Source organism: Oncorhynchus mykiss, chromosome 32 (genome assembly GCF_013265735.2).
Source record: "Oncorhynchus mykiss isolate Arlee chromosome 32, USDA_OmykA_1.1, whole genome shotgun sequence".
Lineage (NCBI taxonomy): Eukaryota > Metazoa > Chordata > Actinopteri > Salmoniformes > Salmonidae > Oncorhynchus > Oncorhynchus mykiss.
In genome coordinates, this window is record NC_050572.1 from 32,647,501 (window position 1) to 32,660,879 (window position 13,379).

At 41.9% G+C, this 13,379-nt stretch overlaps 1 protein-coding gene across 3 annotated transcripts in view; it reads right to left on the reverse strand.

The window, feature by feature from the left end:
* Positions 1 to 13,379, reverse strand: part of LOC110488321 (ectonucleotide pyrophosphatase/phosphodiesterase family member 2) — a 33,611-nt gene that overhangs the window by 18,302 nt on the left and 1,930 nt on the right. For 2 of the 3 annotated variants that reach the window (XM_036970677.1, XM_036970676.1), the window contains 21 exons: positions 12,869 to 13,024; positions 12,188 to 12,313; positions 11,696 to 11,756; positions 11,326 to 11,423; positions 10,835 to 10,914; positions 10,507 to 10,626; positions 10,215 to 10,270; positions 9,485 to 9,550; positions 8,837 to 8,909; positions 8,409 to 8,517; positions 7,842 to 7,967; positions 7,674 to 7,705; positions 7,409 to 7,536; positions 7,192 to 7,276; positions 6,998 to 7,085; positions 6,666 to 6,835; positions 2,824 to 2,869; positions 2,449 to 2,505; positions 1,257 to 1,396; positions 459 to 600; positions 147 to 224 (listed from right to left, as the gene is read on the reverse strand). In XM_036970677.1, the coding sequence (XP_036826572.1) occupies positions 147 to 224; positions 459 to 600; positions 1,257 to 1,396; positions 2,449 to 2,505; positions 2,824 to 2,869; positions 6,666 to 6,835; positions 6,998 to 7,085; positions 7,192 to 7,276; positions 7,409 to 7,536; positions 7,674 to 7,705; positions 7,842 to 7,967; positions 8,409 to 8,517; positions 8,837 to 8,909; positions 9,485 to 9,550; positions 10,215 to 10,270; positions 10,507 to 10,626; positions 10,835 to 10,914; positions 11,326 to 11,423; positions 11,696 to 11,756; positions 12,188 to 12,313; positions 12,869 to 13,024 (2,037 nt within the window). The remainder of the gene's footprint in view (positions 1 to 146; positions 225 to 458; positions 601 to 1,256; positions 1,397 to 2,448; positions 2,506 to 2,823; positions 2,870 to 6,665; positions 6,836 to 6,997; positions 7,086 to 7,191; positions 7,277 to 7,408; positions 7,537 to 7,673; positions 7,706 to 7,841; positions 7,968 to 8,408; positions 8,518 to 8,836; positions 8,910 to 9,484; positions 9,551 to 10,214; positions 10,271 to 10,506; positions 10,627 to 10,834; positions 10,915 to 11,325; positions 11,424 to 11,695; positions 11,757 to 12,187; positions 12,314 to 12,868; positions 13,025 to 13,379) is intronic. The other variant, XM_036970678.1, reaches the window with a different exon arrangement.

Genomic DNA, 13,379 nt, shown 5'->3' on the forward strand with positions numbered 1-13,379 from the left:
AGGATCTCCTTAGAGAACCGATAACAACAACCTGCTTAACAAAACACAGTGGCAGATTTATAAAGCATTCGAACCAGCATTTTCAAATGGGTTGGAAATATACAAATAAAAATGTAATATGTAAATATAAATAAATGAATACTCACTTTTGAATGCAGGGTACATGGGAACGGTGTTTGTGATCAGTGATGCATCATATTTTGATTCAGGAGACAGGGCCAGCTCTAGCATAAAACATGTAAATATATACTTTAATTTACCTCCCATTTAGGCCTGGAAAAAAGCCTGCACACCACCAAGACCAGGGTCATCTTCATTAGGTACCAAACTGAGTGAAACAGGAGATACTGTCTGAACTTGTCCAATAACATACGTTTGTTTTTATTATGCATTGCAAAACGTTTTGCTTCAGTGTGCCTTAATGAACATGACCCAGGGTGGACTAGTGTGCAACTCACCTGGTGGATAGAGGAAGCCATAGGAGACGTCTGTATCCTGGCTGTAGGTGGTGCAGGCCTGGCTGTGTTCAGGAGGAACCCGCAGGTCTGCTCTCACACACTCACTCACTGGCTCAGGCTCAGGGAGGGGTGTGACTTCTTCCTGGAAGGGAACATGTTGTCATTGGTAACACATTGTGAAATCCCATCGTAAAATGAGATAGAAATTGCAAACACCCATTGTTTACAAACACCCAATACAGTGTTTCTGTATGTGATTGGGGCCATTAGTTGATTTGTGTGCTGTATCGTTTCTAAATCTGTATAGGGTTCTGTTAGGTTAGTGTTACGCAAGTCCCTATCCAGGCTCTCTCCCCCCAATAAATCAAAACCAGGCTCATTCTTATACAAAATGCAATTAACCAGTTGAGTCAAAGACCAAAATTACATTTACGATCTCCTAACAGGACTACTAATTGTTTTCATGCATGCTACTCACTGCAACCATTCAAGTAAACAGATACATTTCAAAAGAGCTTTGGAAAGATATGACCTAATGCAATGTTTCCAAAATGGTGACTCCAGACATACTGGTGCAAAAAAAAATGTATAGCCCTGGGGCTATAACATTTTTTTTGTGTGTCTATTCTATGGGTAACAAGAATGTGGGTCACAAGTAAAAAAACAACATTCGGAAACCACTAATCAACTAAACAAACATGACAGGTCTGAGGACAAACTCTCAAATCATATGGATCGAGTCATTAAATGACTTGAGGTCAGTTACATTTGTTGTGTTCCATGTGATGAATAGCCTACTTGTTTGGGCACTGTGAATGACGTCCATAGGGGCATGGAGAGCTCCTGGCTGTATCCACTGATGAAATCACTGTGGAGGAGGAGGCTGTACGTCGTTTGGAAAAGAACCGCTGGTCGACCGAAGGGGAGGTGTGTGGCTTCTGTGAAAACACCAGTTAATCAAGCAAGGAGGGCAGTAGTAAACCTGGGTTCGAAATGAGTCACTTTGTATTTGAATTCTACAGTGTAGCACTCTTTTCATGTTATATGGTCTGAATATTGCATGTTTCATGCATACTACGATTTTCTGGTTGTTGTCATCTTTTAAATTACAGAATGTAAAAAAATATGTTTTCACATGTAGACACTGATATGATGCTCACGATAATAAATGCAATTATCACATTAGCATTAGTATTAGGGTTAGCATTAGCATTTATGTTAGGGTTATCATTAGCATTGGGGTTAGCATTAGCATTTGCATTAGTTAACGCATTCAAAACCATGGGGAAAATGTGTTGGAGTTGGCTAGAGACACTCAGGAGTGGAAAATGAACATGTGCGTACAATGTGTAAACGCTCTGCACTACGGGTTCTCGACCAATCACATTCACATTGTCATGGGTTGTCTGTAACCGAGTTGAGTTGGTAAAGCTCACTCTTCAGCTTGAAATACCACCACCTGTGCCATTTAATTGCTTTTCGTGGCTAAGCTGACTAAGGTGTTTCAAGAGGACGGTCACGTGTATTTGCGAGACAGAGGACGCAAGATCAATCCCTCTCAGCAGTGGACTTGTGAATGAGGAAGCAAAGCTGTTAAGCAAGTAGCATGCCGTCGGTTAAAGTGGTGTCGTGAACCGGATCTGCAGTTGCACTCAGCTCAAAGGCTGGGGTTGCTGTGGACTGAGAGGAGCGAGTGTAACCACGTTGAGTTGATAAAGCTCACACCTCAGCTTGAAATACCCCCACCAGCGTCATGGATGTGATACAAGAGGGCGGTCACGTGTTTGGGATACAGAAGACATAAGATCAATCCCAGTTGCGGACGTGTGAGCGAGGACGCAGAGCTGTTAAGCCACACAATGCCACCGGTTACATGTCAGGTGGTTGCTAAGCTCTTAGTCACTCAGTAAAACGGGAATGTCGGAGTATGAGTTTCAGAATAGTTAAAGGGATAGTTCACTCAAATTACAAAATGACGTAGTTTCCTTACCCTGTGAACAGTTTATGGACAAGGTAAGACAGCAATCCATGCTTTGGTTTTGTTTATCTGGACATTTGTGTCCAAAATCCAATGCAAGTTAATCTCCCCATATTAGCATTTGTCACATTTCATGTCACACCTTGTCAAGAGAGACTAAGCCAGTTATAATACTTTCAATGCACCTCTAACTGATACAATATTTCATAAAAACTGTTAGCCAGGAGATTCTGGAAGTTGATAAATAACCTGCTAACAAACTTTAAAATGGTTTTGATGATTCCACAACACCCTAGGTAAGTGGAAAATAAGCTAAAACGTCAAAAAAAGAGAACTATCACTTCAAGTAAACTGTAACCGACCACACTCTAAAAGATAGACACTTACCATCTGCTGCTGGGCTGAATCTCTGATTGTTCTCCTCTACTTTGTTCTGTAACAGAAGACAGTGACCTTCAGGGTTCCTGAGTGGCACAGTGGTCTAAGGCACTACAGTCCCTGGTTCAAATCCAGGCTGTATCACATCTGGCAGTGATTGGGAGTCCAATTGGGCAGTGCATGTTTGGCTGGGGTAGGCCATCATTGTAAATAAGAATTTTGTCTTAACTGACTTGTATATTTAAAGGCCCAGTGCAGTCACAAATGTGAAAATAAACGTCCTCTCACTGCCAACTGCGTTTATTTTCAGCAAACTTAACATGTGTAAATATTTGTATGAACATAACAAGATTCAACAACTGAGACAAACTGAACAATTTCCACAGACATGTGACTAACAGAAATGGAATACTGTTTCCCTGAACAAAGTGGGGGTCAAAAGTAACGGGCAGTATCTGATGTGGCCACCAGCTGCATTAAGTACTGCAGTGCATCTCCTCCTCATTGACTGCACCAGATTTGCCCGTTCTTGCTGTGAGATGTTACCACACTCTTCCACCAAGGCACCTGCAAGTTCCCGGGACATTTCTGGGGAGAATGGCCCTAGCCCTCACCCTCCAATCCAACAGGTCCCGGACGTGCTCAATGGGATTGAGATCCGGGCTCTTCGCTGGCCATGGCAGAACACTGAACGAGCAGTACAGAACGAGCAGTATGGCTGGTGGCATTGTCATGCTGGAGGGTCATGTCAGGATGTGCCTGCAGGAAGGGTACCACATGAGGGAGGAGGATGTCTTCCCTGTAACGCACAGCGTTGGGATTGCCTGCAATGTCAACAAGCTCAGTCCGATGATGCTGTGACACACCGCCCCAGACCATGACAGACCCCCCACCTCCAAATCGACTCCGCTCCAGAGTACAGGCCTCGGTGTAACGCTCATTCCTTCGACGATAAACGCGAATCTGACCATCACCCCTAGTGAGACAAAACCGGTACTTTTTGCCAGTCCTGTCTGGTCCAGCAACGGTGGGATTGTGCCCATAGGCGACGTTGTTGCCGGTGATGTCTGTTGAGGACATGCCATACAACAGGCCTACAAGACCTCAGTCCAGCCTCTCCCAGCCTATTGCGGACAGTCTGAGCACTGATGGAGGGATTGTGCGTTCCTGGTGTAACTTGAGCAGTTGTTGTTGCCACCTTGTACCTGTCCCGCAGGTGTGATGTTCAGATGTACCGATCCTGTGCAGGTGTTGTTACATGTGGTCTGCCACTGCGAGAACAATCAGCTGTCCGTCCTGTCTCCCTCTAGCGTATCTTAGGCGTCTCACAGTACGGACATTGTAATTTATTTCCCTGACCACATCTGCAGTCCTCATGCCTCCTTGCAGCATGCCTAAGGCATGGGACACTGGGCATCTTTCTTTTGGTGTTTTTCAGAGTCAGTATAAAGGCCTCTATAGTGTCCTAGGTTTTCATAATGGTGACCTTAATTGCCTTCCGTCTGTAAGCTGTTAGTGTCTTAGAGACCGTTCCACAGGTGCATGTTCATTAATTGTTTTTGGTACATTGAACGAACATGGGAAACCCTTTACAATGAAGATCTGTGAAGTTATTTGGATTTTTACGAATTATCTTTGAAATTCCGGGACCTGAAAAGGGACGTTTCTTTTTTTGCTGAGTTTATATATATTTCCACACTACGAGGTTGGAATAATACAGTGAAATTGTGAAAATTATGATAATGCACTTTTAGTGCTGTTTAAAAAAAAACACCTGAAATTTCAGCCTGTTTTAGTGGGATGGAGTTTTGGCCTGCCCGGTGACATCACCAGGCGGTAAATTAGTTCATCAAATCAAATCAAATGTTATTTGTCACATGCGTAGGCCTTACCGTGAAATGCTTACTTTAAAGCCCTTAACCAACAATGCAGTTCAAGAAATAGAGTTAAGGAAATATCTACAAAATAAACTAAATTAAAAAATAAAAATAGTAACACAAGAATATTACATAACAATAATGAGGCTATATACAGGGGGTACCGGTACCGAGTCAATGTGTGGTGTTACAGGTTAGTCGGGGTAATTTGTAAAGTGACTATGCATAGTAAATAAACAGCGAGTAGCAGCAATGTAAAAACAAAGCGGGGGGAGTTCAATGTAAATATTCCGAGTGGCCATTTGATCAATTGTTCAGCAGTCTTATGGCTTAGGGCTGAAGCTGTTAAAGGAGCCTTTTGGTTTTAAACTTGGCGCTCCAGTACCGCTTGCCATGCTGTAGCAGAGAGAACAGTCTATGACTTGGGTGACTGGAGTCTTTGACAATTTATCGGGCCTTCCCCTGACACCTCCTAGTATACACAGTGGGGAGAACAAGTATTTGATAGACTGCCGATTTTGCAGGTATTCCTACTTACAAAGCTTGTAGAGGGCTGTAATTTTTTTTATCATAGGTACACTTCAACTGTGAGAGACGGAATCTAAAACAATCTAAAACAAAAATCCAGAAAATCACATTGTATGATTTTTAAGTAATTGTGAAGACTTACAGAAAACGTTTGACCTCTGTCATTGCCAACAAAGGGTATATAACAAAGTATTGAGATAAACTTTTGCTATTGACCAAATACTTATTTTCCACCATAATTTGCAAATAAATTCATAAAAAATCCTACAATGTGATTTTCTGGATTTTTTTCTCATTTTGTCTGTCATAGTTGAAGTGTACCTATGATGAAAATTACAGGCCTCTCTCATATTTTTAAGTGGGAGAACTTGCACAATTGGTGGCTGACTAAATACTTTTTTGCCCCACTGTAGAGGAGAACTCTCTTGGTAGACAGTGTGGTCTAATGTTTATCATGAGGTATTCTACCTCAGGCAAGCAATACCTTGAGACTTCTTTGATATTAGACATCGCGCATCAGCAGTTATTGACAAATAGACACACACCTCTGCCCTCTTCTTACAAGACGTAGCTGCTCTGCCCTGCCGATGTACGGAGAAGCCAGCCAGCTCTATATTATCTGTGTCGTTATTCAACCACATCTCGGTGAAACATAAGATATTACAGTTTTTAATGTCCCGTTGGTAGGATGGTCTCAATCGTAGATCGTCCAGTTTGTTTCCAATTATTGCACGTTGGCCAATAGTACGGAGGGAAGTGGTGGTTTACCTACTCGTCTGCAAATTCTTACAAGGCACCCCGGCCTCCTCCACCTTTTCCTCTGTGTTTTCTTCCGCAGATGATGGGGTTTTGGGCCTTGTCTTGACAAAGCAGTATATCCTTCGCGTCGGATTCATTAAAATAAAGTCTTTGTCCAGTTCGAGTTGAGTAATCGCTATTCTGATGTCCAGAAGCTCTTTTCGGTCATAAGAGACGGTAGCAGCAACATTATGTACAAAATTAGTTACAAACAATGCGAAAAAACAAACAAAATAGAACAGTTGGTTAGGAGCCCGTAAAACGGCAGCCATCCCCTCCGGCGCCATTATAAGAAAGAAAGTTCCAAACCTCTCTGCCAATACCAGCTAGTTTTTAGGTTTACCTTCCCTAATCAGACCAGTCCCAGACAGTCCTAGCTAAATTCTTGCTTGAGAAATTGCTCTTTGATAAGAAGCTATTTTTGTTTCTTTTTGACCATTTTAATTGAAAACAACAGTAAGGTACTTAATTGTTACCTTTAAGAAGTGATTTCAAGAATTTATGTGTCATTAAGTTGAAATAAATGGAAAGGAATTGCAATTTTAATGTAGCTCCCAAATGACCTGAAATGAAAATGGAATGGACCCCCAACCCTGTTACTCTATGAAACTCTTTGAGTTGGTTTCCAGTCATGACCTCACCACTGACCTCATTGTCACAGCTACATCCCAAATCGTAGGTTGTGGCAGAGGTGGTGTCGGAGGTGGTGGGTGCGGTCACTTCCTCTGGCATGATCGGTGTGAAAGGAGGAGCTTTCAGCATGTCATTCAGACTGCCATGGGTTCCATTGTTAGGGGCAGGGACTAAGCCCAGGAGGTCTGGGAAAGAAGGGCATATGAGATGGATGCAACAAAGTTTCCACAGAGACTTTATATTTCCTGGTTATGAAATAACTCTTGTAAATATTGGTTTCAGAGTAATCAGGGGTGCCAACAAATAAGCTCGTACTAGCACTTAATAAGTACAGAAAGAAATCGTACCGCACATGACATTGTACAACTCAATATTTTCAAATTCTGCCACTTTGGTCTGGAACATAAAGCTTGGTCCATAGCCCAAAAAGATTGTCTATATTGGGAACAAACATTGGAAACAATGTAAGCACAAACAGCTAAGAATAGAATACAGTATGTGAAAAATGTTGCACTGATAGAATGTTAATTTAAGTGGTTACCCGCATACTGGTGATCTTATTGTCAAATCCGTGGTCACCAAAGAAACCACATCTCCCAGGATGCCTCCTGTTTTCAGGTACTTTCCTGCATCACATAGAAAGAATATACAAAATAAAAAGCATTACACAAATACCAATTAGTCCCGAAATTCCATATAATGCTTTTAACTTATTCTAGTTGAGTTGATAGTACTAGTAGTGTAGAAAAATACAATACCAAGCAACGTGCCACTTTCTCTCCATGAGTAAGTGGACAGCCTCAATTCTGCGGTTGTTGGCGTAGTGAAGCCGTTTCGGGAGGTGTTGTTTCAAGTAAGGCTTAAAGTGCTGGGTTGGCATTTTACACTGAAAAACAAGGTCATTAGATGGACTCTGTGACCACACATGTAGATGACTTACTGTAAGTTCTACACAGCCAGCAAAATATCTAACAAAAACATAATAATTGTTTAGTTTTGTTCGTTTTTTTCATGTGCACTTACTGTAAGATTTGCCACAACTACTTTTGGGTCATCTGAAAAAAGTAAACATAAAAAAGTAAAACAGATACATAGGAAAATAAACTAGAAAGAAAGAAATGTGTGTGAACACATTCTAGTTCACACATCTAGCCTGCTACATCCATTCTCTTACAGTACTGTGTAACTCACAGGTGGTTGATTTGGGATCCCTGGCCCGGATTCTCCCAAGAGATCCAGGGATCAGATTGATCTCATCCACGTTCACAGGATAGGTACTGAGGAACTCAGTCCTATCACAGTGGGCCTCCTCCATTCCTAGGGGGGGAAAGAGACAAGTTAACATAAGACAAAATAAACATGACTTTATGCTTGTAAAATGGTTTTCTGGTTGTAGAGACATCAAATAACCAGATTACAACAAGGTACATATGGATATTTTCACAATGTTATCAAGACATCAGGGAAAGACATCTGGTTTGGGTGTTATTCAGGGGTGGCAGGTAGCCAAGTGGTTAGAGTGTTGGGCCAGTAACCAAAAGGTTGCTGGATTGAATCTCTGAGCTGACAATGTAAAAATCTGTTGTTCTACCCCTGAACAAGGCAGTTAGCCCACTGTTCCCCGGTAGGGCCTCATTGTAAATAAGAATTTGTTCTTAACTGACTTGCCTAGTTAAATTAACAAAATATTAAGTCAGTTAACCAGAGTAGACAGGCTAGTGCAGATACAATTCAAAATTGTGGTCTATTCTTCCATACCATGGTCTCCAACGACGATGATGTTGACACAGCGGTGTAGGTTCATCTGCTTCAGGCCGTTCATCAGCTGTCCAATGACATTATCAATCTCCCTCAGGGGGTTGTCCAACTACAGCACACAAAACATACCAAGGTTACTACAAGTCATGCCTCAAGAACAATCTCTAGAATTTGTCAATTATGGTTCATGATAACATTTGACCTGTATTTACAGTATCGATGCGTAAATATCACCGTAGTTAGAGAGCACAGCATTATTTAGCCGCTTAAAATGAGTTGCTCTTACGTGAAACATCCCCCACACCTTCCCATAGCAACCATTAACCATCTTTGGCCTAATTTCGTCCACCAGCCAGTTCTCGCTCTCTCTGTCGAACCAATTTGAGCCTGGGGATGAGGTTATTTCTGGTCCAATCAGAGGAGCTCACCTCATTGCTGAAGGGCCCCAGTCTGTGTCCGAAGGTGTCTGGCTGCTCTGAGTGGACAGCGTACACATAGGGCCTAGAAATAGCACACAGACACACATCTCAACCACTGACCAATACTCAGTACAGACACACAGCTCAACCACTGACCTCAGTACAGACACACAGCTCAACCACTGACCTCAGTACAGACACACAGCTCAACCACTGACCCCAGTACAGACACACAGCTCAACCACTGACCCCAGTACAGACACACAGCTCAACCACTGACCCCAGTACAGACACACAGCTCAACCACTGACCCCAGTACAGACACACAGCTCAACCTCTGACCTCAGTACAGACACACAGCTCAACCACTGACCCCAGTACAGACACACAGCTCAACCACTGACCCCAGTACAGACACACAGCTCAACCACTGACCTCAGTGCAGACACACTGCTCAACCACTGACCCATAATTAGTACAGTAACTTGCTTCTCTATTCAGTATCTATTAATACTCTTATATATATTAATGCCCCCGCCCCCTCCCAAATTAGTCCATCTGAGTGTCTTGGGGAAATTTGGTTGGACAAATTGGTGGAAGTGAGGTTGGCACAGGTTGATGTTAACATGAAATGAGCACTGGGGATGAATATCTAACCTCTCATCGTCAGGAAGACTTAGCCAACGCAAGATGGTCAGGATTCTCCTCTCCAGTGGAATCACCCTGCAACGACACAGACATGTCAGTCAAGTATACTTGCAGGTATCTCATGGTTTAGTTCTAGAATAACTGCATGTTATGGGGGTAAAACATTTTAGAAAAAATCCAAAAGGGTGCCAAAACATAGAAATATCAACCAAAGTGTTCGTCTGGCAGTCTAACGTGGCTCTCATGTGTGTATACTAATTAGCGAAACTTGCTAGCAAAACCAGCTGGGCTCTACACTACCATGCTTTGAGAGCTCAATGGCCAATGTGTCTGCTTGAATGGGGGGTATTGTTTGTAAAGATGTGCTGTAGGAAGGACCAGCTCCCTCGTGCTTATTAGGTCATAGATATGCAAATGATTTGCGTCATTTCACAAGTAAAATCACAACTTATTTGTATTTATATTGACCCTTATCATCATCTTTATACTAAGTTTCACCACTCAATGTGGGCGGGGGGGGATTGTTTAAAGATGGTAATACCATGGATCCTTTAGCTATTTGATTTGGAATATTAGGACTCCTTTAGGTATAAAAAATATATATAAAAATGATTTGATACAATATCGAATTTGGCCTTTACTGCTATAGCCCATAGAAACGCACTGAATAACACATTCATAAATGGCAAAACTGACAGTCAAAAAAACATAAAGTAATTGACTAAGAGAGTTAACACACCATGGCCAGAAGAAGGTGCCTGCCTTCACCCCTTGCTTCTCTGCAGTGATCCAGATCTACAGACATACAGGGAAACAAGCATTGTTCCAAGCACAGATATAAAACATGAGGCATACAGTATGCAACAAATCCATTCACTTATTATCTTATCCATTCCTAACCACTTGATACTGCTCCAAGTTGCTTTCTTACACTATAAATGTCATTGTGCTCCTGCAAACGTAATGGTGTATTTCCCTAAGTTTAAAAAAACGTGTAAGTGTGAAGAATTGGACAGTATCTATACACTCACAGGTTGGCCACCCCACCAGCGGTGGTTCAGTTTCTCCCTCCCCCTCAAGTGGAAGTTGGCGTCAAACACGGGGTCGTGCATCGAGTTTCCCACTATTCCATGAGACTCAGGATAAAGCCCCTTGAAAACATCACAACTCACAGAGTTATGAGAGAAACATCATTGATCGGTTTAAAAGTTGTTGCAGTGTTATTATAATGTCGTTACATGTTTTTACACTGTACATGGACATGTATTGGAAACCATCTAATTGAAAACCTATTTTATTTCAAGTTTCAATAAAACAGTGTAAATTCATATGGACATGCATCGGAATAAGTAAACATACCGTGGCAAGAGTATACAAATTGGGGAAAGTTTTGGAGGGGTACACTGGTCGCATGTAGGGTGCATGAGTGCCACATGTTCCTATATGGAAATAAATTAGCCAATGATCAGTAGCCTATAATATTTCATCACACTGCATGATAACTAAACACATCCATTCTGATCTAAAACATAATAGAGTAGAGTAGCTGGTTTTTTCCCCCCTAGAGACCCTATTGCCTTCTAGGGAGTTTTTCCTAGCCACTGTGCTTCTGCCTCTGCATGGCTTGTTCTTTGGGGTTTTAGACTGGGTACTGTAAGGTACTTTGTGACAACTGCTAACGTAAAAACGACTTTACAAATTAAATGTGATTGACATGCAAGTTGCTAGTGGCTACCAAATGAAACTTTTTTTAAAACATTTTAATTTTAATTAAAATGCCTTTCTGCCTTCAATGCCATTAGCTACAGTATGGCCTATCTAGTGTCAGGATGTGAGTGGGAGTGACTTACTCAGTTTCTCCATGTTGGGGATCACCGCTTTGCCCTTCTTCATATAGGATGCCCGGAACCCATCCACCGACAGCATGATCAGAGGAGGACGGATAAAACTGTGAAGAATGATCAAATACTCAAAAGCTGTCATGGAAAATTAAATGTTGATAAGATGTCACTTCTTTAGTTTACACAAATTATATGGGAACCATATGGCCTAGCAGTGTTAGGTCAAAAAGTGCCAACAGGGCTACTGGTTCCAGTCCAAGTTGGAGGTGACTGCTCAACTGCTGCCACTTTCCCCAGATAATGAAGCCATTGTCGCTGTTTCTGAGGATAAAATCATAACTAATAAGAAAACATTCTTGAGTTTTTGATTCAAACTTACCCTGCAGGACATTCAGGGCCTGTGATGTCCTCACATTCACCATCCACCCATTTAGTGTCTCCTGCAACAGGAGAATTTGAAAAGTCTAACACATGATCTAGTAAAAGTCTGTTACTGGTACATTGGAATTTGATTCAAAATAAGAATTTTCTTCACACTGCTTGTTGCAAAGTTTCACTTCTTCATTTCGAAAGTATGCAGATTAGCAAGGGTTGTCAGAGTATGAGGATGATACATATAATACATGTATACCATGAAGAATGTGAAAGTTACTCACAGTTTGCACTTTTTATCGATTCATTTTAGAGCAAACAACATATGTGAAGCTAATGCACTTCTGTCCAAAGGAAGATGCAAGACAAGAACCCAAAGCCCACATCCTATGTCACCTTCTAACCAACTGCCTTCCCATTTGGGTCTCAATATGGAATGAACTGACCTAAATTAACTTTCTTCAACAGCCTTTCAGACATCCCAAGTTTGAGTGTGTACCTTTGCAGAGGGCTTTGTAGTTGGTGCAGCAGTCTCCTTTCTTCAGACAATCTTCTGAGCAGTGGCATGCATGTTCATCATTCCTCATCTCCCCACAGCGATCTTCACTGCACTCAAAGCCACCCGCTGCACCAGGGAAGGGACATAAGAGTCTGTATTCAGCATCAACAACTAGCTACAACAGGACTAGTCATGACTCATGGACACAAATCAATCAGAAAGCAAATTCAATATCAGCCATTGTTTAATTTGGTTGAATTATTTTCAACAGTAGTGGATGGTTATAATCTGTTCATATTGGGGATTGTAAACTTGGTGGTTCGAGCCCTGAATGCTGATTGGCTAAAAGCCATGCTACATCAGACCGTATACCATGGGTAAACATGCATTTGTACTGCTATAATTACGTTGGTAACCAGTTTATAATAGCATTAAGGCACCTCGGGTGTTTGTGGTATACGGCCAATATACCACGGCTAAGGGCTGTAAACAGGCACTCTTTGTTGCGTGACGCTTAAGAACAGCCCGTAGCCATGGTATAATAGCAATAATGCACTTTGGGTGTTAGTGGTATACGGCCATATAGCACAACCCCTCGGGCCTATTGTGCAATTATACCATGGCACCACAGTAAGAGACACCGTAAGAGAAAATAGTTCAAAGACAAGCTGGTACACAAACCTGTTTTTAAACAGTGCTCATCGAAATCTGAGCAGCAGCTGTAGTAGGTTTTGCACAAGTTGTCACATCTGCAACCTGGCGGTAAAGCTTCTTCCAATTCGAAACATCTGCCCTTACATGATCCTGCTGAGCTAACCCACAGGGAGTCTGAGATAGCTGGGACAAGAGAACACCATTACACAATGCTAAAGAGACACGCCAACTCCAAGTGACTCTGACTCAACTTCCATGGACGTGTCCTCGTATGGATACCACATTCACTAGAAAATAAGTCAGTGCATTGAAAATGTAGCCTGGTAAACACAGCTTGTGTGTTGCACATAATAAGCTATGGAATTATGACAAGACAAAGGCTAAAGGCGATCAAGCTGCAGAAAATGAAACGTCAATCTTAAATATTGGGTTACTACAGTTCCAGAAAAAAGGTGCAATATGGAAGAAAATGAACAGTGGTGATGCCAAAGAACAGTTTCCATCTTTGAAGGGACAAAACAGTTATATTATTCTCTAT